Source organism: Epinephelus fuscoguttatus, linkage group LG4 (assembly GCF_011397635.1).
Source record: "Epinephelus fuscoguttatus linkage group LG4, E.fuscoguttatus.final_Chr_v1".
In the NCBI taxonomy this organism is placed as follows: Eukaryota; Metazoa; Chordata; class Actinopteri; order Perciformes; family Serranidae; genus Epinephelus; species Epinephelus fuscoguttatus.
Window position 1 is genome coordinate 38984613 of NC_064755.1, and position 26622 is coordinate 39011234.

Consider the following 26622-nt stretch of genomic DNA (forward strand, 5'->3'; position numbering starts at 1 on the left):
TGTTTTGAACAATTAACTAATTATTATTTTCATTATGGATTAATCTGCTGATTATTTTCTCCATCAATTGATTGCTTTTAGGGGTGGGGGAAATAATCTATACAGCATAGTATTGCAATATTTTTGTGTGGCAGTGTTATATTGTCACATAGACACTAAGTTAAGTTATAAATATTACAAATTAAGTTATGGTAGCCTACTAGCCTAATTGTTTGGTTTGTAAAATTTGTATGAAAAAAAAACAACAGTCACATTCACCAAGTCAACTGTCGAAAACCTTCAGATGTTTGACAGAAGACAAAGAAAAGCAGAAATCATCACAAATAATCAGATGGAACTGACTCAATATGTTAGCAAAAAAAGTTGCTGATTATTTTTGTGCAAATCGATTAACTGATTTTTGATTCCGTCAAATAATATCTGCCTCTGTCATAATATAAAGTAGAGCTGCAACAATTACCCCGTTAATTGATTAGTCAACTGACAAAATAATGAATCACTAACTCTTCTGATAATCAGTAGTTTAAATTATTTATCAGTTAAAAATGTCAGACATTTGCAGGTTCCATCTTCTTCCAGTGTAAGGACTTTTTTTCTGTTTTATATCTAGGCAGCACTTTCTGTTGATTTTAAATGTCTTTCTTGTATTCTATGTTTTATGTTTTGTTTTGATTGTTGAAACTGTGATGGATGTTTTGACTCTCGACTGCGAAACTAGTTTACCCTTGGGTATCAATAAAGTAACCTGAACCTAGGGCTGTGCAATTAATCGAATTTTGATTTTTTTTGTTTGTTTTTTTTTTTTTTTATCTAGTACTTGTTTTCAAGATAGTTGATGTTATATATCTTTTTTTTTTTACTACTATTATGTATTTTTATTTTAAGGATACCTCAAAACATTTGATGGGAGAGTGTTTTTCAAAAAGAAATGTTCAATAAATGCATTCAAGACATAATCGTATAAATAATTGTGACTTCAATATTGGCCAAAATAATCATGATTATGATTTTTTCCATAATCAAGCAGCCCTACCTGAACCTGAACCCGAGGGCTCCATAATATGTTAAAAAAAAAAAAAAAAAAAAAAAAAATTAATCATACTGCGATTATTTTTGACAGATTCTAATAACAATATGAGTTGTGATTTTAGTGGGCATAGCAGATTTTGCATTTTATTTTCACTGAAAAAAAATATATAGATATGATGATGATGTTATTTTAGCTGGGTCTCTCTTCCAAACAAGCATGTTCCTTCAGGATGCATGGTATTGGATTTTTGGCCGATATCTGACATGCTGATATGTAACAACTCACTTGACCAGTAACCGATACCGATATCAATATCCACCTTTTTCCCCACCTAATTGTAGTGATCATCAAGTCTCTTCTGTAGTGGAATTAACATCATATTATGCATGCATACTCACCACCAGTAGATGGAGACACGAAATACAATACTTTTCAATGTATGTAATATTCATTCATTGTGCAAATTAAGAAAAAGCATGTTGGCCAATCTGATGACATGTCGATATTATTACGCATCCCTAATATTCCTTTATGACTGGAATGTGGTTTGTAGTCCAGGGCATCTCTTGAGCATCGCTACGCCTCATTAATAATGGCATGTTGTGACAAATTAAACCTGCTTCTGTGATTTGGATATTGCACTGGTAATTTCAATAATAATCTGATTAATTGCTCAGCCCACACACAAAAATGTAACATCTCTGGGTTTTGAACAGCTAACCAAACAAAACAAGACGCCATCATGGACTGTCGCTATTTTCTGAGATCTTATCAGCCAAAAATCATTCAGTTAATCAAACAGATTAATAGATACAATAAGTCATTGTAGGCTGCAGCCCTAAAGTAAACCCTTGTTGAATCACATTCTTGTGAAGGCGGCTTTGGTGTTTTTTCCTACACTTTATTTATCTTAGTGAAAGTTGATTGAACTCCTTCCTGCCCTCAGCCCAACTCTCCTCCACATTCATACCGTTCCAAACAATTCAAAACATTCACAGTGGGAAGTGAGCAGTGTGAGCGCAGAGCTCCTCTGCTGCTCCGCTGGAGCAGGTGGGATCAAGGACGGCCTGATGGAGGCTGCTCACAGATTGTTCCTCATTAACTTGTGTTTCGTCTCGATGTTTCCCCGCTCATCTTGAGATCCAAACTGGAGCTTTTCAAGTTAGAATCCTCCCTCTCTGAACTTAACATTGCTGTCATCACAATGTTGTTTTAAGTAAATGACACGGCAAAATCTAAAATCAGTTTGAGATGTGCTGTGTCATAGAGTTACAGTGTAATGTAATGTGCTCTCTGTGGGCTGTGGAAAGCCTGCGTGATCCTCTGAGCACTGTGTTGATCTATATTGGAACTAAACTGAGGCCTACTACATCTGTTTAGGAATGTTAATGTGCAGACTGTAATAACCCCATCAGAGTCTTGCATAGTGCACAGTGTTTGCATCATTTCAGACAACTCACCGCACTATTGGTGGATTTTACTCAGTCTTGATATTTGGGACAAAACCCTGTCATTATTGTTAGGGCTGCCCACAGCTAATAATTTTCCTGGTTGACCCATAGTCGTCATTTAGGGCCATTAGTCGACTGGTCGCCTGCATGTTTATGATATTAATTCAATTATTAAATGATACATTTTGGTGGTTTGAGTTGAAGGTGTGAGAAAGAATAGTATCAGTAACATTGTTAACACTGTGCTACATTACAGAGAAATACAAAACCGTACTAATGAACCTTCATTAATATAGGCCTATATTTTATCTCCAAGTGCACGTCACACACTGAGCGAGCCGCCTGTTAATGACGCTGTGGGCTAATGGGCATGTAGCTACTTCCATGTTTCACATGATACGTCATGTTTGTAGTCGACCAATGAAGATGAGTTTACATATCACCTTGGGTTCGTCCTTCACCTTCTCAAAATGATCCCACACTTTGGATTTCCTGCCCGACATGTTATTAACTAGCCTATGGAATAACCGCAGGTACCAGCCCTGGAAATTAGGGGCCGTACACGTGCTGCGTCTTTAACCGCCGTGGTCAGGTGCTGGGTGCTACTGAATATTTACAGAAGAAGGGAAAGATATCTGTTGGCTGTGATTGGTTTGTAACCTGGCTCCTGTCTGACTGCTGAGCGTGGACACTTCCTGTGTCTGTCCTTTCAAATTAAATTCCCACATGGTCCAGTCATATAGGTTTTGATTTGTTTTGACAAGGTGCAGCTCCTAATAGAGTTTCATGTTGTTGTTTTTTCTGCGACTAAGCAACCTCTGAAATCTTACCGACTAATGATCGTTCTGTTCGACTGTTAACCTTGTAATGGGCCAACCTCCCAGGCATTCAGTTTTTTCTTAAATAGCATACGTAATAAGATCTGACAGAGTTTACATCCTATAGAGTTCACAAAAAGTTGTGTATTTATTTGGTTTGCAGCTGTCGTAGCAAGTACGTGCTCTCTTAATGCTAATTATAGTACTAATTTTTAAACCATAATTATCACATAGTTTTAATTTAGAGGAGCCACCACGTTGGCAGGTAATGGTGGAGACACACCAGATAGCAATATTATTTAATAGATTTGTCATAAAATATAAGGCTTACTAGGACTTGAGCAACATTCCTGTCTTTTTGGAAACCAGGAAGTGAGACGTGAGTCCTTGTGAGAGTTGACAAAAATCAGGGACACATCTTTAAAGGGCCAACATCTTCATGAGAAATATATTTTGAAACATACATTATACATTATATACATTATAGCAGTACATTCTTACTCTGATGTTATCAGTATGTGCTGATAGTTTTAGATTTTGAAGGTTTTTAACAAATTCTTTTCAAATTTCACAAAAGTAACACTAAATAGTTTTAACACACCTACAGCTTTTTAGCAATATTAATGCAATAACAGCCTCATATGTGTAATGTTTGCCCTTTTACAAAATTATAGTGTATTTAATCCGCCATTTATTTTTGTTTTTAACAGTCAGTTACTTATGTGGTCTGTTCAACATAGGAAAATATAAATATTTAAAATACCCATCACAATCTTCTGCAGCCCAACAGGATGTCATTTAATCATTTAATGTCTTTTTTTTGTTGTTGTTTTGTTATAAACCTTAAAAATAATGCAAAACAAGGACAAGCAATACACTGTCACATTTGACAAACCGGAACCATCAAACGTTTTTTGCTCGAACAATGATCTAAACAGTTAATTAGTTATAAAATCTAATTAATCAAACAATAGATTAATGGACTGTTTGTTACAGCAAGAGAATTTTAACTAAAAAGATTCAGCTCTCCCTTGTTGGGGCTTCATATCTGATCTCTGCTGCTTTGCATGCTGGGATTTCTGGCAGCAGCCAAACCGAGGAAATGATCCAAAACGCAGTGAGGAATATCTGTCAACATCCCAAACATGGCTGATCGGCCACTAAAATCCACAAATTTGGTGTGATCAGACAAGCTGCATGTTTGACACCAGTGTTAGATACTGTATTTGGCTGATACTGCTGCTGTGTGTGCAGACTGGGTGTCTACAGTCTCTCACTGCCGTTGGTTAACAATATCATGTGATACGATTATTTCTGTTTCTCTTGTTTCCATCACTAACAGCCCGAAACTTAAACTGAGTATCTAACCGAGGGTCAACCAGCTGGTTTACCAAGAAACACCTTGTCAGTAAAATTAGTTGGGGTTTTTTAGGTTTAACATGACAAACTGCTCCTTTGTTTTAACATGTTGCTATTAGAATTATAGTTTATTGTTTTGTAACTTTAGGACTCCTGCTGTTCCTGAATAAACTGGGCAGTCTGTCTGCTTCACACTCGCCTTTTACTTTACACTTGATATTTATAACATCTTACTGGTTATGACACTTTGACCGATGAGTTTGCAGCGGTGTCTGTGACCACAGCCCTCCTTAAAACGTTGCATCAGACAGTCTGTTGATATTAAACACAGTTAAATAAGGCCTCAATTAAAGTAAATATATATTCTGTGTGCTGTCACTTACATGACAACAAAAATTCTCATCTGAGAAACTTGAGTCAGGTAATGTTTGGCCTCTTCTCACTGTTTAATGCCTAAAAAAAATGAACAAAAAAATTAGTCGGTTATCAAAATAATTGATTTTTAAACACAGATTAGCACAAGCAAACAAAAATAATCTTTTAACACTTTCTCTGCCAGAGTTGTATTTTTCAGCTGCCAGTCACTGCCAGCATTTTTGATTATATTCAGTAATCTTTCCAAACCCACAGAATAATTTGTTCTATGAATATGTAAATAGTATAGGCATGAAACTAAAGAACAGTGCATTTTTAATCAAAGAATGTAATTTTCAAGTATAAAATCAGTTTTATATTTACATTTTTTTTTCTCATTTCCTTATGTCGGTTTGAATTGTATAAATTAGAATAACAATAATGGAAATAAAATTCTCTTTGAGGTATAGCATTCAGTGTTCTGTTGTCTCCATCTCCTCTGTCATCATCATGGAGATCCTGTTTCGTCCCACCAAACTTGTTAGCTTCTTCGCCCAAATCGGATTCAGGATGTTGATCAAAACAGGAATTATCAGAGGCTGAGACCATCAACATCTCCACGGGTTGCGCAACCGTAAACTTTTCCGTCTGCACCGGCATTTTCCTGCAGTTTATAAGCTGCTACCTATCTGTAAACATCTTACAGTTTCCAGTGGATCTTCTTCTTTGTTTTTGGACACGGCAGTGCTGTTCTATTTCAAGAGATGTGTAACAGCGCCCCCATCTCGTCAGTGGCAGAGGAAAAGTTAATGTTGACTAGAGATAGCATTTTATTGAATTCAAATCCAGTAGAGTTGAAAAGATAAGTCGATAACTTTCCTGTTTATTGACTGATTAAGTAATCCGCCATTATTTTGCTGTCTGATTATTCGTTTTGGTAATTTTTCAAGCAAAAAATGCCAAACACTCACTAGTTCCTGCTCTTTAATTGTTATGATTTGCTGCTTTTCTTTGTTTTACATTATAATAATTCAATACCTTTTGAGTTTTAGACTGCTGATCCGGACATAAATATAAAAATTAAAGACGTCACCTTGTGCTCTGAGAAATTGTGATGGGCATTTTGTACACTTAACAATAAATCTTAAAGAGCATATAATCTGCAGATTAGTTGATAATGAAAGTAATTGTGAAAATTAGCCCTTAAAGTCCAGTATTGGATCTGTGTATCACACCAAATCCTTTTGATTCCTCCATCACATCTTCTAAGATTTAGTTTTTTAAACATGTGCATGTAACTTAAGGCTGAAATAAGTACAACCACCTACAGTGTGCCTTCTGTCGAGCATCAAGGTGTGAATTGCATTTGGGAAATGGGACATGTTTCCATCAGTGGGAGGCATTAGCTACAGCATATTCAGGGCCTTTACAGTGAATTGAACTGACCAGCATTCAGTCAGCTCTGATGGAGATCACAGCTGAACCTCTTAATATGAAGCTGTTCAGTCCAAAGTAATCCTACAACTCAGATCTCCATTATCTGTGTTGGTTATAACATGTTACAGAGTGACTGCCTCATGTATGTAGTGACACAGCTGTAGAGTTCAGATGAAACCTTTTACCTCAAATCTTAAAGTTACAATAAATGGAAGCAGTAAAATGACCTCCAGTTTTCTACTGCGTTCACCCTGGTGGTTCTCGGCCACTGTTTAATATCACAGTGAGTGATTATCAGGGAAGGTTGGGATACACTAACCTACAGCTCAACAATTAATTGATAAGTTGATTGATGGAAAATTGTTTTGATAACTGAGTCATTTTTCCAGCAAAAATGTTTGTCGGTTTGTTTTTTTAAGGGTTGCAGCTATCCATTATTTTAGTAATTAAGTATTGTACCAGTTAATCAGATAAGAAATACTTTTACTTTATTAAAGAGTAATATAGTAAATCTGCAAAAGAGAAAATAAAACGGATTAAAACAGCTTTTAAAGACTGATTTAGCTCAGTTTTCTCAAGAAAATAAACACAGAGAATAAAATGCTGCAGTGAGTGAAAGCCTAACTAACCACTAGATTGATTTACATTTGTAAAAGGGAAATTTAGGAAACATTTGGCTTCCCTCCATGCTACCCAGAGGGTCCCTGTACTGCGTGTCAGCGGGATAAGCGAGGAGCTCCGGGGGCTGGCTGCCCAAAAGGAGCTGAGCATCATTCATTTGCATTTAACGTCACTGCCCACGTTGCAACAACACAGAACTGGTTGAAAATCTTTATGATTAGCCGTAATCAACACACATTCTTTATGAGCCTTCATCTCAACTCATTGATTTACATTTCATGTTAGCGTTGACATTAATGTACGTTGTGTCCAAATATTTGCTGGTTTCATTGGTCCTTTATCTCAGTAAACTCAACATTTTTGTCTGTCAGGCAAAACATAGTCTGAGTGGGTGGAAGTTCGCTGCAAAGATCAGCTTCTCATTGGGCGGAACGAGCCACCCGCTGAAGTCCCGCCCTACCACCTCCGGTTGCAGTTTTCAACACGTCCTTTACTAACTTTTGCAGTGTTTGATCTTGCGGGGATGTAGCCATTTTTCTGCCATGGTTCGCGTCCTGTAGGCGATATTTTTACGGGCGTCTTACACCAAAACCTGTTTCCCCCCGGCAATATTTTTGCAAGCGTACCGTTGCTGTGGCACCGCCAAGAACGATTGTGATTGGTTGAAAGAAATACAAGCAGCCGGGGCGTTTTTTTCTCCAATCTTAAAGTGAGAGTCGGCCCAGCCAGACCTTTCTTTTCTTGAGAAAGGTCTGGTGACCCTGACTAGGCAAAACAAGACTTTTAAGAGATGTCTTCTGGGCTTTGGAAAACTGTGATAGACATTTTCTGACATTTTATAGACCAAACAACTCATTGATTTGTCAAGAAAATGATTCAATTATGAATATATATGTTAGCTGCAGCCTTACAGTCAGCTTTGCTTTAACCTCTAAATAATGGGTGGGAATCACCAGAGAATCCATAATACGATATCATCACGATACTTAAGTCATGATTCAATATTATTACGGTATTAAATATGTTGCGATATCTTGAGTATTACCATAAAATATATCGTGATTTAATACCTTTTTTCCAACAGTAAATTATGTTCCCAAAGGAAAAATCATCATTCAAGTCATCTGTTTTATTTAATAAGTCTCTTTCAGTCTGTTCATCTCACTTAAGCAGCTGCAAAAATTATCTAGTGGACTGTAAAAACAATTGATTATATTATTCTAGTAGGCCACCTAAGGTTTAAATTTGTACTTGTAATATTAATAATTTATAACTTTGAATTTAATGGACTTTTAACATCCTTACGACTGATCGCTTGTTTTTGCAGTGCATCGTGGACTATTATTTCATAGGCCTTGTGTTGATGTTGTGGTATTTTTACTTCTCTGCACTGACGTGTATAATGTAGCAGTGACCAACATGGCTGTAACTAGCAATTTTCCATAATAATTCATCTCATTATTACTTCTCTTTAACTAGTAGTCAATCGTAGCTAATCTATGGTCTTTCTCATGGTGCAGGTTTGTATTTAAGTTTTTTGTTTTGTCCAAAATCCCCAAATATTCAGTTTCCAATGAGAAGAAACAAAGAAAAGGACACTAATGCTAACTTTCTGAGAAGCTTCCTGGAAAATTATTTCTAAGATCCACTGACTATCACCATTGTTGCAGATTAATTTTTATCGACCAGCTAACAGATTAGATAAATAGTTTCAGCTTCATATGAACCACTTTACATATGAAGAAATGGATTCTAGTTTAAACCCTCTGTTGCCTGTCCAGTGATATTTCACTATTTCAGGACACCCTGTAACCTCATCTTCTTTAACTCAACCCCATATTACAACATCACTCTGTCAGATCAGCTCAATTTCCTTTAACTTTGTTTTCCTCTCTGTTTGTGTTTGTGTTGGGTTTATTAAGCAACATGCCCTGTGCTCATGACACCGTGGCCAACTTCCTCTCATATGTATTCACACTGAACAGCTCTCTCTGCTCTCTCTCAGCCTAGACTCTGCATGGCGACGGACTGGCAGCAGTGGGAGTGAGCAGCCAATCAGCCAAGGCCACCGGTAGCAACATGGCGTCCCGTCAGAGGAACTCGGTCCGGATCCTGTCCAGCCGGGAGCGCGGCTCCCAGACCTTTGGCTCGCAGAGGCTCCTGCAGCTGCTGGTGGAGGAGAAAGTCCGCTGGATGAAATGGCAGAGTCAGGTATGAAAGTAACATCAGTCAGAGTTTTTTCCTTACATTAGATAATAAGAAATAATCTCAAGATGTTTTAAGGCTTCCAGACTCAAAACCTTTTACATCAACATTATAGTTATTGAATACGTCAGTCTCATGTCTGAATAAACACCAAGGTGATTTACTAAACGCTACTAAATCTGACCTGAAACCTTTTCAACACGACACAAGTCTGAATTGAATGATGTCAGATTAACGTAAATGCTTTTATGTGACTTAATAAAGGTGGTTGCTAACAAGTGGCTAAATGAGACCGCAGAACATCATCAAACCGAACAAGGATTTACAGCCTCGCTGTGGTGGCAATGTGAAAGTCCTGTGACTGTGGTGTACGTTGTTTAAAGCCCAGTGTTAGCTGTTTATTTCTGGTGATTGCATTCAGGCTTCAAAAATCATAGAAGTGGTGGTGTGGCTGCGCCTTTGAGGAACTTTGAGGGTGCAAATCATGCAACATGTGTATGGCCCAAAATACTTAGCCGAGCCAAGTATTTTGGCCCCTGATCCAGGTCATCTACCAATACAGATCCCTATCTGATACGTCCATTTTCCTAGATTCTACAGCTGCACAGTGCACACGTGAAATACATTAAAGTTACTAAAATCAATCCAGTGTATGTGTATGACAGTTGAATAGCTCGGCAGCTTATAAAGAAAAACAATTCCAGTGTCCAAACTGTTATTTATTTATATTATATATTAAGTATGAAATAACAAACCCTCTCTTAAATCTTTTTTGGCCTTTTCACTGCCTCAGGGAGATTCCTTTCTGTCCTTTAGAGACTGTTCCTCAGTGTTTGTTGCTTCGGTGCAGCCTTGCCTGAAATAGCCTTCCTGAATGAACTGTTCTCCATGAATCTTTACTTTTGTTGTCTGTACATCATTTGTTCAGATAAGGCCACATTAACATATTACCCCTATTGGCTTTTTGCTCGCGGGGCTTGATCTATTATTTTTATTATCTGTGTGCACTTAACTCAACAAGCACCACAATTTTAAAACTACATTCAAGTTTACATTTTTACAACCTCTACTAAGAACTGGTCTTGCCTTTTCCTCTGTGTCAAAGTTTGACTGAACTTTTGTCACATGACTGTTTGTCTCAGCCGAGTTCCTCAGTTGTGCTGAGGAGTGCAGAATTAAATGTTTTTTATTACAGGATCTGGTCGATGCAGACGGTTCATTTTTGGTGAAATTTAAATAAAACATGTAGAATAAAGTGATTTTGGAAGCATTTCTCACACATAATGCATTCAATGCCCGTAGGAAATTTGAAAATCCAGCGATAATTTAGGTCTGGCTGGATCAGTGGGCTTGAGTTAGCCCGTGGGCCACCAGTTGAATAGGCCTGGCATAGATAATTAAGATTACAAAATTATGGATGCAATGTATTTGAAGAAGCTGGATCCAGAAGGACGTCAAGCAGGTTCAGAGGTCTCCAAGCAGCTAGAGCCTGAGCCACACAACCTCCTCTCCACCATGTAATCTGGAAAGAGGACAGACTACACAAACACACAAGATGCAGACCCGAAGCACATCATTCACTCAACAGGAGAAAGAAACAAACAGAGAGAGAGAAGAGGAGAGGCTAAATCTCCCCGGAGGATAAAGTTTAAAATCCAACATGTGGAATAAACCAACAGCCAGGAGGGACAAAAAGGTGTCAGGACAGCTGATGATCCAACACTGTTAAAAACACAGAGTTAAAAGAGAGGAAGAGGAGGAGAAACTAAGGAGAGAGCAGGAAGAGCTAACTATGATAATGTAACAACGATGATTATAATATAAGAATAAACTAGTGACATTACAGAATCAGATAAAGACTAGATTTTAAAACAGAACACGTACAAGGTGAACTGTGTCCAACTTCTGCCTCTGGTTCTTTCTCTTTCTTACAAGCTGCCTCACAGTATTTATGTTGTTTTTAACTGAAGCACATTTTGTCTCACTTTAGTGTGATTAACCCGACCTGATGTTTGTTCGTGTGTTTTAAACCAAAATGAGGCAGACTCAGTCCGTCCTCTCTCTCTGTCTGCAGCCCCTCGAGTGCGTCCTCTCTGCACCAACACTGCTCTTATTGTGTGTGTCCCTCTAAAGCCCGTCTCAGACCACGACACTATTCACATGTTGCCCAGTGAGGCCTGTTCAGAATAAACGACGTCCAGTCTCCGAGTCCATGCTGCAGAGCACAGATGAAGACCAGGGAGCAGTTCATTATGTGACAACAAACTGGGATGTTTTCATTAAATTACTGATGAAATGGGATATGACTAGTTGTTAGTTTTACTACCACTCTGGGAAACACAGGAGTTGGAACAAATCCCCTGACAGTCATCTTAGCATCATGTATGATTAAATAAATAAAACTAATCACACATTAGAGCCACATCGGTCGACCCATAGCAGCTTAGAGAAGTTTGGCATGGAGATCTCCACATTTATACATTTTAAAATGTTTGCACCTCCACATGTTCGTCAGTTAGAAACTTAGTGATATCTCATTAGGGGTGGGAATCTCTTGGTACCTTGACTGTCGATTCGATTACGATTCAGGGGCTACGATTCGATGATTATCGATGCATTTTGATGCATAAAAATCCTGGGTTTCTAAACACGATTTTTTTTTTTAATCACTGACTCCCTGTGACTTAAATGAATTAATGAATTTCCTTTCATAATCTTTTCCTGAAAGCAGGAAAAAGAAGGAGAGCTGAAAGTTGACACAGGGGCATAAGACTCAGTGGCAGTAGACATCCTCGCATCGCACGTTAAAGCAATCCTACCTGTTTTCTTCAGGGACTCCATGACGTTAGCTTTAGCCTTGTTGTAGAGTGTGAATATTGCTTTGTCAGTAAAAAAAAAAAAAACGTTGACAGGATGTCGTACCTCGGCTCCAGTGTATGCAACATAGCGTGAAAGCCCTGGTTTTCAGTAACTGAACAGGGGCGCAAAGCCTTTGCAATAAAGATTGCAGTTGAGGTGGTGGTCTGCTCTTCCCTCTCTGAGTTGGGTGGCAACTTAGAAAGCGCTTGTTGCATCGTTCTCTGGTTAGCAGGGACCACAGCCTGGCACTTTCCCTCCAACTCCAGGTGGAAACATGAAAGGTGGTGTTTCATTTTAGTCGAACACACCTTGCACACAGTGTGGCTCCTGTCCAACTCCTGTTTCCCTCCAACTTAGTAAAAGCCAAAATGTTTCCATACACTAGCTTTTAAGCCAGGGGGTGCTGGTCGTATTGTGTCCTTCTTCGTTTACTCATGCTCAGCCATGCTCTCATGTTGGTAGTTTAGTTTAGAGCGTAAACATGGCGCACACGGATGGTACGTACCAGTAAGGAACATGCAGACGTCAGAGGCACACACCTTATGTATGTTACGTGCCTCTTGCACATGTGGAGGTCTGCCGTTTTGCCTTTGGCTCTGGACTGATGATCAGAATGTTGAAAAATAAGTTAAGTTTCTGATTATTATCTGCATCGAGGCATAATCGTTCAAGAGAGAATTGCGAGGCATCTAAGAATTTTAAGTTTTTCTCCATCCCTATATCTCGACCATGTGGGAAATAATTCCCTAGCAAAAATCATGTGATGACAAGACAACAAGACGGACGGTATTTTGTGGTGTGTCATTGCATCCTGCCGGTTAAGGGGCTAAAATTAGTGTGTTCACCTGGGTGTTGTGTTTGCATCACTGCCGATTGGGGCCGGAGCCAATAAATACCCATGACCGCTGCAGAGTCATTTGACCTGGGTGTGAGAGCCGATTGTTACCTTTCCCATTACATTAAAAAGCCAGATGTTAACGGATGTTTGCAGGTTTTTTGTGCAGTGGAAAAGGGGCTTAAGACTGTTTTTTCTTGTTTCTCTAGAAGGAGCTACCACATAGTTTGAATCCACTTAACTGACTCTAAACACGTTTGTGTCCCTTACAGAAAGTGGAGCTGCCGGACAGCCCTCGATCAACCTTCCTGCTGGCATTCAGCCCCGACAGGTGAGAACATCCATCCACACTTTGAAAAGTCGAAAATTTCAGAATTCACTTTGTAAAATGATTTAATTGAACTGTAACGCTGTCAGACTGAATGTGTAGTAAACATAGCACATCCAGTGTTTCATTTCCAGCACCTTGTAGCTGGAATATGAAAATCTTGTTTTAACATATGAGCGAGTTTCCTCAGTGAGATTTGCTGCCCGTATGTTTACACAGAGCTGACAGTGAGTTATGTTCGTTATTAGTGAGGTGACAAACACCTGAAGCTAATATTTGTTCACTGAACTCTTTTTTCTTCCTGTAGGACTCTCATGGCTTCCACACACGTCAACCACAACATTTACATAACAGAGGTGAAGACTGGAAAGTGCCTACATTCCTTAGTGGGCCACCGTAGAACCCCCTGGTGTGTGACCTTTCACCCCACCATCCCCGGCCTGGTGGCCTCCGGGTGCCTTGATGGTGAAGTCCGCATCTGGGACCTGCATGTGAGTATCACTGTCTAAGGTACCATAACCTCTGAGGTACTGTATCAAGTGACCCTGATAAAATCACCCCTTTAGGTTTACCTACTAGACACCCTCAAATCATAAGTTTAGATAAAGAATGACTTCACTGTCATTGCTCAGACTACAGGCAGAGACAAAGACATGCAGTGTAGCATCTAACCACAAGTGTAAAAAGCAGTGAAGTACAGAATTAAACAAATTAATAGAATGTGGAACAGTAAGGAGTATGACATAAATTATATTCACACTGTGACCTCCAGCATGCACTGGGGCGGTTTGCAGCCGGGTGTGAAGCGGTCAGGATGAGAGTCAGCACCTCCAAATCTGAGTCCACGGTTCTCTGCCAGAAAACAGTGGATTGCCCCCTCTGGGTTTGGAGAGTTACTGCCTCAAGTGAGGGAGTTCAAGTATCTCAGGGTCTTGTTCACGAGTGAGGGTAGAATGGAGCGTGAGGTGGATAGGTAGTTTGGTGCGGCTTCTGCAGTGATGCGGGCGCTGCACCGGACCATTGTGGGGAAGAGGGAGCTGAGCAAGAAGGCAAAGCTTTTGATTTACTGCTCCAACTACGTCCCAACTCTCACCTATGGTCATGAGCTCTGGGTAGTGACCAAAAGAATGAGGTCACGGATACAAGCAGCTGAAATGAGTCTCCTCTGTGGGGTGGCTGGGCTCAGCCTTAGAGATAGGGTGAGGAGCTCAGACATCTGGAGGGAGCTCGGAGTAGAGCCGCTGCTCCTTCAGATTGAAAGGAGTCAGTTGAGTTAGGGCATCTGATCAGGATCCCCCCGCGCACCTCCTGTTAGAGGTGTTCTGGGAAAGTCCCACTGGTAGGAGGCCCCAGGGCAGACCCAGAACATGCTGTAGGGATTACGTGTCTCATCTGGCCTGGGAACGCCTCGCGGTCCCCAATGTCTGGGGTGCTTTGCTTGGTCTGCTGCCCCCATGACTGGGCCCCAGATAAGTGGATGAAAATGAATGAATGGATGGATGGATAAATTATATTTCCTTTTATGATGATTATGCCCAACTTTCTTCCCTTGTCAATTGAAAAGAAATGAATCATTAAGTATTGAGACATTTTATGGTTGCAATTTATCATATGTGAGAATGAGCTTCAATGACAGTAAACTGAATCTCTTTGGATGTTGGACTGCTGGTTGGACAAAACAAGACACGAGATGACGTCAACTGTGATAGCTTTTTGACATTTTATTTACCACATGATCAATTTAGAAATGAATTTATAGTTAAAATGATATGCAGCTCTAGAGATTTGTTGCCTCTGGCCTAATATTGCCCATTACTACTGTTTAAAAAAGAAATAGTTTTATCATTTAAATCCACTCCTCTTTCCCTCTCTCTGGTGAAATGATCTCTAATGAAACTGCTTTTACTTGCTAAAGTGGACTATGCCTGTTTTCAGAAAATCATACATTTTATTCCTGTGGTCTAAGACAGACAAAACTAATCCTAAACATGAACAACTCTCCCAAATTCAAACTTGTGATGTCATAGGGTGTAAAGTCTGGAGCTGCTCCATGGCCACTTAATGATGAAAGATGTTCTAGATGACACTGAGAGCACCCGGGGCAATGCTCTGAGTATATGGGAACACTTTCTGTTTCACAACTAAGTACACAGTAGAATAAAGCTCATTTGGGTATTAAAAAAGAAAACAAACGTATCAGTCTCCCATTCATTGTCTGTGGAGCGGCTCCAGACTTGACACCCTGTGACATCACAAGTATAAGACTTCCTTCTCTGGTTTTGAGAGAGAGTAGCTCATGTTCACAAGCATTGATTGGACTTTCCTCAGACATGGAAATAACACATTGGAATTCTCAAGTTAGGTGGTGCTCCCCTTTAAATGATACACACGTGTTTGATTATCTGCAGTGGTAACACAGTGTTCTCTCTGCAGGGCGGCAGTGAGAGTTGGTTTACAGAGAGCAATGTTGCCATTGCCTCCCTGGCCTTCCACCCGACTGCTCAGCTCCTCCTGATCGCCACCAACAACGAGCTCCACTTCTGGGACTGGAGCCGACCGGAGCCCTTCGCTGTGGTGAAGACGGGCAGTGACACGGAAAGAGTCCGGTGGGTTGAACATGAGTCGTCATGGAGACTCTAGTTAGATAGTGAGGTTTTAAGAGTCCGTGTGGACCGCATTGTACCAACAGTGTTCCTTCATGTCACTGTGGTGGACAATGTTGGCCAAATTTCAAAATAAGGATACTGTACAGATTAGGCGCCCCCCTAATATAATGGTAGGGCAAACACTGACTCTGTTGTTTCACTGATGAGTTAGAAATAAATGGATGTTACACTGTCCACATGAGCTGTTGTATGTTTCAGATATTTTCACCCCACTCAGTGTTTTTTTTCCCAGACTTAATTAGCGACTGATCTTTATGTTTTTGTGCTGGCCACACTTTTAAAAAGAGTGAACATGTCTGCAGAACTTTGTGTTTCCCTTTGTCGTTTAATTGTCCACGTGTTCCTTTCAGGTTGGTGAGGTTTGATCCTCTTGGTCACAACCTACTGACGGCGATAGTCAATCCGTCCAATCAGCAGGTGAGCACAGCTGACTGTGTTTCTGTTGTTAATTGCTGGTTGAGTGGTGTTCTCAGAGCTGTTGAATCTCTTTCAGAATGAGGAGGACTCTGAGGTTCCCATGGACAGTGTTGAGATGCCTCACTTCCGCCAGCGCTCCTTCTTGCCTTCTCAACCAGTTCGCCGCACACCCATCCTCCACAATTTCCTCCACATCTTGTCGTCTCGCTCCCCGGGGGCTCAGGCGGGAGGCGAGCAGCCACGCCCTCTAGGTGACAATGGAAGCAGTGTTGGAGAATCTCCCAGCATGCCTCTGGCCCAGTACCCCAGCTCTGAACGCGGGCCTCCCTTCCCAGGCTGCACCCAGCATCTGGGCATGGCTTGCCTGTGCTACCGCTGCTCCGTCAATCGCAACCCCTCCCTTGCAGCCGATGTGACCGCCTCTGATCCCAGGGTGTCATCTGACGCTCCCCAGCCTCCCCCAGCTTCAACTTTCTCTTCAGCCCGTACGGAGCCCCGACAGCCCTCAGAGCGACCCTCAGCCTTTACCTCAGTCTACTACAGCGCCGGCACTTCTCTTAATCCCCCTGCACCAAGTGGCATAGAACCGCTCTCCACCTCCAGGCCAGGACCTGACTGGACACGTAACCTGCTAAGTATGAGGGAAGTTGGGGTGGGTTCAGGTGTGTTGCCTCCCAGAACCTCCTCCTCTTCTATCAGCCTTCTTTCAGTGCTCCGTCAGCAGGACGGCTCCTCTCACTCCCCTGTCTACACCTCTGCCTCTGAAGGACGGGGTTTCCCCCAACAAGGAGATCCCGGGGCCCGAGATGCTGCAGGCACAAGCAGCGGGCATCATCCGTTCTGGGATGGCTCTCGCAGCAACACGGCCTCTTTCCGCAATGTGCTGCAGTGCAACCTTAGCCGCTACTTCATGGAGTTTGATCGCATGCAGGACTTGGAGCCACCATTAGGAGGTGGCATGGCAGATGGAAGCCAGGAGCAGAGCCAAGAGCTGCTTAATAATAACATGGACCCAGAGAGGCCTGGGCCTTCCACAACTTCCTCCACCTCCTCCCCTACCATCATTCATTACCAGCCTCCTCTCCCCCCTCCTCCTACCTCCCACAACCTGGAGAACAATGTTCCTCCCCCAGCGTCCCGAGGCCATCTAAACCGCTGCCGGGCCTGCCACAACCTGCTGACCTTTAACCATGACTCTCAGCGCTGGGAGCGAACCAACCAGGCCTCCTCCACCTCTGCCTCCACTCTGGAGCCCTCCTCTTCCTCCACCTCCTTTCCTTCTTCTTCTTCTTCTTCTTCTTCTTCCCCTTGGCAGCCCGAGGAGGGCAGGAGGACACTAGAAACCCAGCCCCAAGAGAGAAGGGTACCGCCGGAGCCTAGCGAGCAGCCGCCTCCCCCTGGAGGTGGAGGAGCCGGAACAGTGGCCTTCCCAATAGCCCCGTCCCCCAGCCAGTCTGGAGAGCAGACAGTGGGCTTGGTGTACAACCAGGACACAGCGCAGTGGGAGAGGGTGTACCGCCAAGCTGCTGCCGGCAGATCGGCAGAGCCGGCGGAGGCCTTAAGCCAAGAAATGCCTGTTGACCCTCCAGATGAGGACTCCCTGAGGAGGTACGCTCGTTGTGTCTGTCAGTGGCTAGTACCTGTATATACACTTATGTGAACACAATGAGAGTGTGAAGTCTGAGATTAAAGTGGCCACATCGGTGTGATAAGTACATAATAATATCTGGCTTTGGGTTAATCTTGAGTTTTGCAGGCAAGTTTGACATCTTTGTTTGACAGCCTGTCAACTGTTTATTAGGGTTCCTGTGAATCCTTCAAATGTCTTTAAAGGTATTGAATTCAATTATTCAAATAATAAGGCCTTAATTGGTATCAAAACATCTAATATCTGCGGCTTCGTTAATCCATATAATTGTACACATATTACTGTGTTTCACTCATGATTATCACTGTGGTACAATGCATTTACACTGCAGAGACGTGACATGAAGAAGAAAATACTTAAAAATCATACAACCACGCTCAAAATAGACATAATTCGGTAGCAGAGATTGTAAAATGACGGAAGAAAGAGAAAATAGCAAGGGGCGAGAAAATGACAGAAAGTATCCGAAGTTTGAGATTACAGCTGAAACACAATGTAAAACCAAACTACGTTACCGCATTAAGCACAATGTCAGTGCATCTCAGCAGAAAGCATCCAGTCCATGGAGCCAACCTGACACAAGGTAACATTAACTTTAGCTTCCCTCTGTGCTGCCAGCGCCGAGAGCTCCACGCTCATCCTGTGGCAAAAAAACGGATGACAGGTAACCTGGAGACCCCAGCCGGCAGATGAGTGGGGAGCCCTAAGCGGCACGGAGGGAAGCCAAACTCCGTTCATCTGCACAAACTGCCCACACAGCGGTGACACAAAGCTGTTTGAAAATCAGTTTATTTTTCAAGGAAGTGGGTGCTAGTTATGTTTTCACAAGTTGACTGCAGCATTTTATTTTCTGTTTATTTTCTTGAGCAAAACTGAGCTACCTTAGTGCTATAATCACAGAAAATAAAATGCTGTAGTCAATTTATGAAAGCCTGAGCTTCATTCATGTTACTATCATGATAGTGACACGCAGACGCCTACAGTACTCCCCTGACAATGATGCAAAAAAAAAGAAAGAAAAGAAAAAGAAAAATCTAAATACCAGTTGGTGGAAGTAGCAGTTGGAGCCAAATTATTGTCTGTGATTAAAGCAACAAAAATATTGATTTTTTTTTAAAAAGAACCCAGTTAGTTTTTAATTCAAGAGACCTGTCATAGTTTCTCTTGTATGTATTAACTATGGCTCTTCAATAAAGCAGAAGCATTTCTGAAGTTATGGCTCGATTGATCCATGTATTAATTGGTAGAATACTTGATTACTGAATAATTGATAGCTACAGCTCTAGTTGCATTGTAAAATCTCAAAATAATTGGTAACATCCCCCCCCCCCCTTAAATGTATTTGCCGAATGCCTCTCACAGTGACCTCACACAGATCAGGATAGTGGAACCAACACAACTATCTTTACTGTGGCCGGGATGCTCAGAGCAGAGGATCTACTGTCTGCAAGCTTAGTTGTCACTGTACCTTTGACGACATAGGAAATGCAGATTTATTGAAAATTGACTGTTCAACAAAGATTTTGTAGCATGGCTTAAACCGGTACAATTGTGATTACTGTAAAATTGGTCTAAATTGAGCTGTAGGAGCCCTGATTTATGGCTGACATGCTATTGGACATGCATTTTAAGCCACAGGGTGACTTAAATAACATTTACCCAAATAATTTAATCCAGCTACTACCTCTCTAAATACACCTGTTGTGTTTCTTTCACATAGGCGACTGTTGGAATCATCTTTGTTATCATTGTCTCGCTATGACATGTCAGGATCGAGAGACCACCCCATTTACCCTGATCCAGCCAGGTACATTAATACACTTCATTTACCCCGATCCAGCCAGGTAAACTAATACACCTCATTTACCCCAATCCAGCTAGCTACACTAACACTGTTCATTTACCCCGATCCAGCCAGGTGCATTAATGCACTTCATTTACCCCGATCTAGCCAGGTGCATTCATACACTTCATTTACCTTCATCCAGCCAGATACATTAATACACTTCATTTACCTTCATCCAGCCAGGTACATTAATATACTTCATTTACCCTCATCCAGCCAAGTACATTAATACACTTTTTTTTTTACCTGATCCAGCCAGGTACACTACTACACTTCATTTACCCTGATTCAGCCAGGTACAATAATACACTTCATTTACCCTCATCCAGCCAGGTACATTAATACACTTTTTTTTACCTGATCCAGCCAGGTACACTACTACACTTCATTTACCCCGATCTAGCCAGGTAAACTAATACACTTCATTTACCCCGATCTAGCCAGGCAAACTAATACGCTTCATTTACCTTGATCCAGCCAGATACATTAATACACTTCATTTACCTGATCCAGCCAGATACATTAATACACTTCATTTACCCTCATCCAGCCAGGTACATTAATACACTTCATTTACCTTGATCCAACCAGGTACATTAATACACTTCATTTACCTGATCCAGCCAGATACATTAATACACTTCATTTACCCTCATCCAGCCAGATACATTAATACACTTCATTTACCTTCATCCAGCCAGGTACATTAATACACTTCATTTACCCTCATCCAGCCAGGTACATTAATACACTTTTTTTTACCTGATCCAGCCAGGTACACTACTACACTTCATTTACCCTGATTCAGCCAGGTACAATAATACACTTCATTTACCCTCATCCAGCCAGGTACATTAATACACTTTTTTTTACCTGATCCAGCCAGGTACACTACTACACTTCATTTACCCCGATCTAGCCAGGTAAACTAATACACTTCATTTACCCCGATCTAGCCAGGCAAACTAATACGCTTCATTTGCCTTGATCCAGCCAGATACATTAATACACTTCATGCACCTGATCCAGCCAGGTACACTACTACACTTCATTTACCTGATCCAGCCAGATACATTAATACACTTCATTTACCTTTATCCAGCCAGGTACATTAATACACTTCATTTACCTGATCCAGCCAGATACATTAATACACTTCATTTACCTTCATCCAGCCAGATACAATAATACACGTCATTTACCCTCATCCAGCTAGGTACATTAATAGACTTCATTTACCCCAATTCAGTCAGGTACAATAATACACTTCATTTACCCTCATCCAGCCAGGTACATTAATACACTTCATTTACCTGATCCAACCAGATACATTAATACACTTTATTCACCTGACCCCGATTCAGTCAGGTACACTGCTACACTTCATTTACCCTGTTCCAGCCAGGTACATTCTTACACCTCATGATACCCCGATCTAGTCAGGCACATGACTATACTTTATCTCAGTATTACCTCTAATACTGTGGTCATACTTCCTTTGTTGTTATAAGGATGAACCTGAACTCGTCCTCTGTGCTGTCCAGGCTTTCTCCAGCTGCTTACTACGCCCAGAGGATGATCCAGTATCTGTCAAGGCGGGACAGCATTCGCCAGCGATCACTTCGCTACCAGCAGAACCGCCTACGCGCCATGTCATCCTCATCCGACAGTCCTGCCACCAACCCGTCCAGCTCCATGGACAACAGCGATGTGGACTTTGAGGAGTTGGAGTAAATTTCATTTTGTCTCTTACGTAGTTTAAACTTGTTTTAAGTATATGAAACGTGATGATATTCTGTATCTAATCAGATTTAGCTGAATGATGGGTGAATTCAGAAAGCTGCACAAATTGCCCACAGTCTGGCACAAAGGCAACATTAATGCTTTGTAACAGATAATCAGACGCAAAAAGAGGGCAGATTGCTCTCAGCTGCAAAACTTAATGAGTGTTTCTGCACTGTAATATCATTAACTCAATATCCTTTGTGAATTGGACGATGAAACGGGGTAGATGAAGTGAAGCGCAACTCATTGTGCTGTCAGCGGCCACAGTGCATTTTTTGTGAATCCGCCCATGAGTGTGGACGTTGTCTGAGACAGGATAAGAAAAACACTGTTTGCTTTGCACAAAGACAAGCAAAGTTGGTGGACTATCAAAACAGTGGCTGAAGGGAGTTGAAGCGTTATGGCATCCAAGTGTTTGAGTTGTGCCAAGAAAACTGTAAACTGTAATATCACACTGTCGTGATCTGAGTCCTTTAAAATCGATCAGCCCAATACTTATACATATTTACTTAAATGATGATAAAATATGTATCTGACACATTTAAATAACAGCTGTAGATACTTTATCTGACGCATCTTATTTTCCCTGAGCATCATGATCCAAATGCTGAAGTCCCTGATTCAAAAATATTAAAAATATAAACTTTAATTATTGATGTGATTTGAAAGATTAACGGACAAAATGCCCATATGGGCCCTGATACAACTCAAGACGTCTCTAGTTATTAGTTCTGCCTGAGGACCTGAGTGATGTCATCAGTTTATAACACTTGATTTAACTGCTGAAGCATCATATTAGCTTTGCTCAGTTTAATAGTGTAGTCCTGCCATAGTTGATTACAGCGACCTTTAACTCTTTGAACATACATATGACATGAATATTGTGTTCAGACTAGGGCTGCCCCCTAATGGTCGACCAAACGTTAGTCCAGAAAGGACATTAGTCGTCAAGATTTCATTGGTCGCTTAGTCGCAGAAAAAAAACAAACATACGTGAAACTCTATTAGCAGCTGTGCCTTGTCAAAATAAATCAAAACCCATATGACTGGACCGTGTGGACATTTAATTTGAAAGGACAGACACAGAAAGTGGCCACGCTCAGCAGTCAGACAGGAGTCAGGTTACAAACCAATCACAGCCAACCGATATCTTTCCCTTCTTCTGTAAATATTCAGTCTGATAAATTCGGAAAAGTTGATCATGTTAGTGCAGGGCTACCCAGAGCTTTACATCTGTCCCACAGACGATAGGCCGACACGCTTATAAGCAGCTCCTGGAAGAAGATCAGCTCTGCACTCTGGCACAGAAAAGGCACCCAGCACCCGACCTCAAGTTTCCAAGGGGTTAAAGACGCAGCATGTGTACGGCCCCTAATTTCCAGGGCTGGTACCTGCAGTTATTCCACAGGCTAGTTAATAACATGTCGGGCAGGAAATCCAAAGTGTGGGATCATTTTGAGAAGGTGAAGGACGAACCCAAGGTGATATGTAAACTCATCTTCATTGGTCGACTACAAACATGACGTATCATGTGAAACATGGAAGTAGCTACATGCCCATTAGCCCACAGCGTCATTAACAGGCGGCTCGCTCAGTGTGTGACGTGCACTTGGAGATAAAATATAGGCCTATATTAATGAAGGTTCATTAGTACGGTTTGTATTTCTCTGTAATGTAGCACAGTGTTAACAATGTTACTGACACTATTCTTTCTCACACCTTCAACTCAAACCATTGTGTTGCCCCACCCAAAATATATAGTTTAGTGATTAAATTCATATCGTAAACATGCGGGCGACTAGTCGACTAATGGCCCTAAATGGTGACTATTGGTTGACTAGGAAAATCTAACGCTTGAATTAACAGTTCAATAGAGTCTTTCTGCCAAGATTGATTATAGCGACCTCTAACTCTCTGAACTTTTATATAACAAAAAAACTATCCATAAACATATATAACTGATTTGTCTGCTCTACATCTATCAGAGGCAGTGCCAACACAAGCTTTAAATAAGTTTTCTTACATTTTCAGCCCAGTTATTATTTTGTGAGGAGGAGAAAATGGTGTTTTGTTCCAATAATGGTTTTGTTCTCTTGTTATATTGGCACTTAAGCCTTTTCCTAGCATGTAATCCTGTACTATATTAAACAGTGCTTGTCATTTTGTTTTTCTGTGTAGCCTCACCATTTTCTTTATTCCAGTGATAATGGAGACAGAGCGAGGCACAGGACTCCACGTAACGCCAGGATGTCTGCACCTTCGCTGGGTCGCTTTGTCCCACGGTGAGTCAGCACTAAGCTCTAATCCTAACTAACTTTTCTGCTTCGTCTGTGCAGAGCAGTCTGCAGACTGTTCTCTTTTCTAAACACACTATCAGTAATATTCCTTGAAGTTCAGAAAGTGAAGGAAAACCTGAACTTGTAATATGCAGTCCTGGATGAAGAAGTTTGATTTTTCTGTGTTTCAGTTGTCATTGTGACATGTCCAGAAATCTTTTGTTGTTCTAGTCCAGGCTTGGATTTAAATGTTTTGTCCTGTTGTCCTTCAGGCGTTTCCTCCTCCCTGAATATCTGCCCTATGCTGGGATCTTCCATGAAAGAGGGCAGCCTGGTCTGGCCACACACTCCTCTGTCAACAGAGTACTCGCTGGTAAATACACACACCTTGCAGTGCTACCAAAATTACCATTTTAGGTTTGGAAATCACCAGCTGCAAGCCAAATGCTGATAAGGTTTGGTGCATGTTGTTCAGTTTCACAACTTCACCAGACAAATTCAGTTACGAAATCTAACTAACTGGTAGGACACTGAAAATAATCAGTAACTGACCTGACCAGCTTTTATTTTGTTGCTTCTCTTCTGTATGAATGTCCTCAGTAACAGGGCTTACTGTTGTTTTCCAGGTGCATCGATCGGGGACGGTCAGTCCGCAGTCGCCAGCAACATCGCTAACACCACCTACCGTCTGCAGTGGTGGGACTTCACCAAATTTGACCTGCCTGAAATCAGCAACGGTACAACAACTGCTTACCTGCATTTTTCTGCTTTGAGTCGTGGCTGTTTATGATGCAGCAATACTTGTGCAGCAGACCCTATGTGGTAGCTTATGCATGTCACCTACGCCGTTGCGATCATTTATACATGTGTGGTGGTGTTTCTGTGAAGTGCTGTAAAGTTTAGTTGATTCCAAAGTAGACAGCGCTTCATTTGAAAAATGTGTCGAAATGCTGAAGAGAAATGTGTCTGTGTTTGTTTGTCTCCTCTCCAGCTTCAGTCAACGTTTTGGTGCCAAACTGTAAGATCTATAACGACGCGAGTTGCGACATCTCTGCAGATGGTCAGCTGCTGGCGGTCTTCATTCCCAGCAGTCAGCGGGGTTTTCCAGATGAGGGCATCCTGGCCATCTACTCTCTGGCTCCCCACAACCTGGGAGAGATGCTCTACACCAAGAGATTCGGTAGTGTTCCTCAACAAGTTAATTATATGTTTGACACAAAGATTCAGTAAACTGATCTTAAAATTCGAAGGTGTCAGATGAAAGTGACAGTTTGGATTCTGCAGTTTTATGACCCTTATTAAGCAGTAATGTCTACAACCCAAAAAGTCCAGTTTGCATTACTGTACTGAGATCCATCTTTCTTTTGTAATGTACCCAATCAGCGTTTTAATGTTGACTTTCCTTGCACAGGTCCAAATGCTATCTCTGTTAGCTTGTCTCCGATGGGCTGCTATGTGATGGTCGGCCTGGCCTCTCGCAGAATCCTGCTGCATCCCACCACCGACCACATGGTGGCACAAGTCTTCCGCCTGCAGCAGCCACACGGAGGAGAGACCTCCATCAGGGTGAGACAGATCCACCAGTACTGACACTGTTTCTAATACAGCAGCAGTTCTGATATTACTACTAAATCTACAACTAATACTTCTGTTACTGAAGCTGTAATACAGCAGTCTGATGAAGACCTTTCTGAGTGAGGGAAAAGCCCAAAAAGTCAATGCACTTTGCTGTAGTTTGTTCTGTATTGTATTAATTTCATAAAATGTTTTAATTAATTCTCAGTAACTAATGTTTAACTGGGATATTACGTCCAGCTGTGTATCAATCAGTCACTTTTATTTGTCCTCTAAGGGAAGTTGGTTGTGCAACAGTGAAACCAGAAACACTTTATATAAATACACAATGGAGAAAAGCAGAGTTAGTGAACAAGCCTAACCCAGTTTGATTTTACGCAAAACAGCTGAACAGATCTTGACAAGTTCTGACAAATTAGAAAGTAGCCATGCTGTGAGCCGAACTACTGTCGAACGTCCTGTTTTTGTTTATTCCTATCGCTCGCTTTGAAAGCGCCGCAATGGACGAGGAGCAGCTACTTCATAAAGTTGAAATGAGGAATTATCTATGATACCTTCTTATCTCATTACAAAACCCAAAATGACGTGCCAGCTTGTTGGAGGGAGATCACCAGGAGGCTGGAAGTTTCTGGTAAATGACTGTCGGTAATAACGAGCTAAGCTACTTGCTGTTGGCTATAATGTCTGTTATGTAATTAAATATCACAATATAAAATGTGTGTTTTCTGTTTTAAAAAGTAATATTGCAAAGGGTGGAAGATACCAAGTAAGCTACTCACTTATCTTTTAAGTGGTTATGTCTCCATTAGGTTCTCAAGCACACAGCTGATAGCTGCGTGGTCTGTTTATATGAGATAGGCTAACAGAAGAGCTTATTCAGTGGATTCAGTGTGAACAGAGAGTTCTGATGTTACGCGATGGGACGTGATAGTCAGATGCTTTGTGTTTTCTTTTAGGACATGGTGTCATTATGTTCCACTCAGGATCGACAGCTCACTGAAGTGGGACACCTGGCAAAATTCAGTGTACCAGTCTGGTGTCAAACCACTTTGAAAATTTTCATACTGGCTCAATTTTAAAAAACAGAGTACACAAGTTAAAACAATACAGGC

The 26622-nt window shown here is 41.3% G+C and overlaps 1 protein-coding gene across 2 annotated transcripts in view; it reads left to right on the forward strand.

Moving 5' to 3' along the window:
* The window catches only part of ambra1b (autophagy/beclin-1 regulator 1b), a 38134-nt gene that overhangs the window by 1604 nt on the left and 9908 nt on the right, over positions 1 to 26622 (forward strand). Inside the window, exons 2-14 of one of the 2 annotated variants that reach the window (XM_049573646.1) lie at positions 9076 to 9281; positions 13242 to 13300; positions 13605 to 13788; positions 15731 to 15903; positions 16314 to 16380; positions 16457 to 17988; positions 19749 to 19835; positions 21386 to 21604; positions 23861 to 23941; positions 24208 to 24308; positions 24562 to 24672; positions 24927 to 25115; positions 25347 to 25501. In XM_049573646.1, coding sequence (XP_049429603.1) covers positions 9150 to 9281; positions 13242 to 13300; positions 13605 to 13788; positions 15731 to 15903; positions 16314 to 16380; positions 16457 to 17988; positions 19749 to 19835; positions 21386 to 21604; positions 23861 to 23941; positions 24208 to 24308; positions 24562 to 24672; positions 24927 to 25115; positions 25347 to 25501 — 3090 coding nt within the window. In that variant the 5' untranslated portion in view covers positions 9076 to 9149. The remainder of the gene's footprint in view (positions 1 to 9075; positions 9282 to 13241; positions 13301 to 13604; positions 13789 to 15730; positions 15904 to 16313; positions 16381 to 16456; positions 17989 to 19748; positions 19836 to 21385; positions 21605 to 23860; positions 23942 to 24207; positions 24309 to 24561; positions 24673 to 24926; positions 25116 to 25346; positions 25502 to 26622) is intronic. The other variant, XM_049573648.1, reaches the window with a different exon arrangement.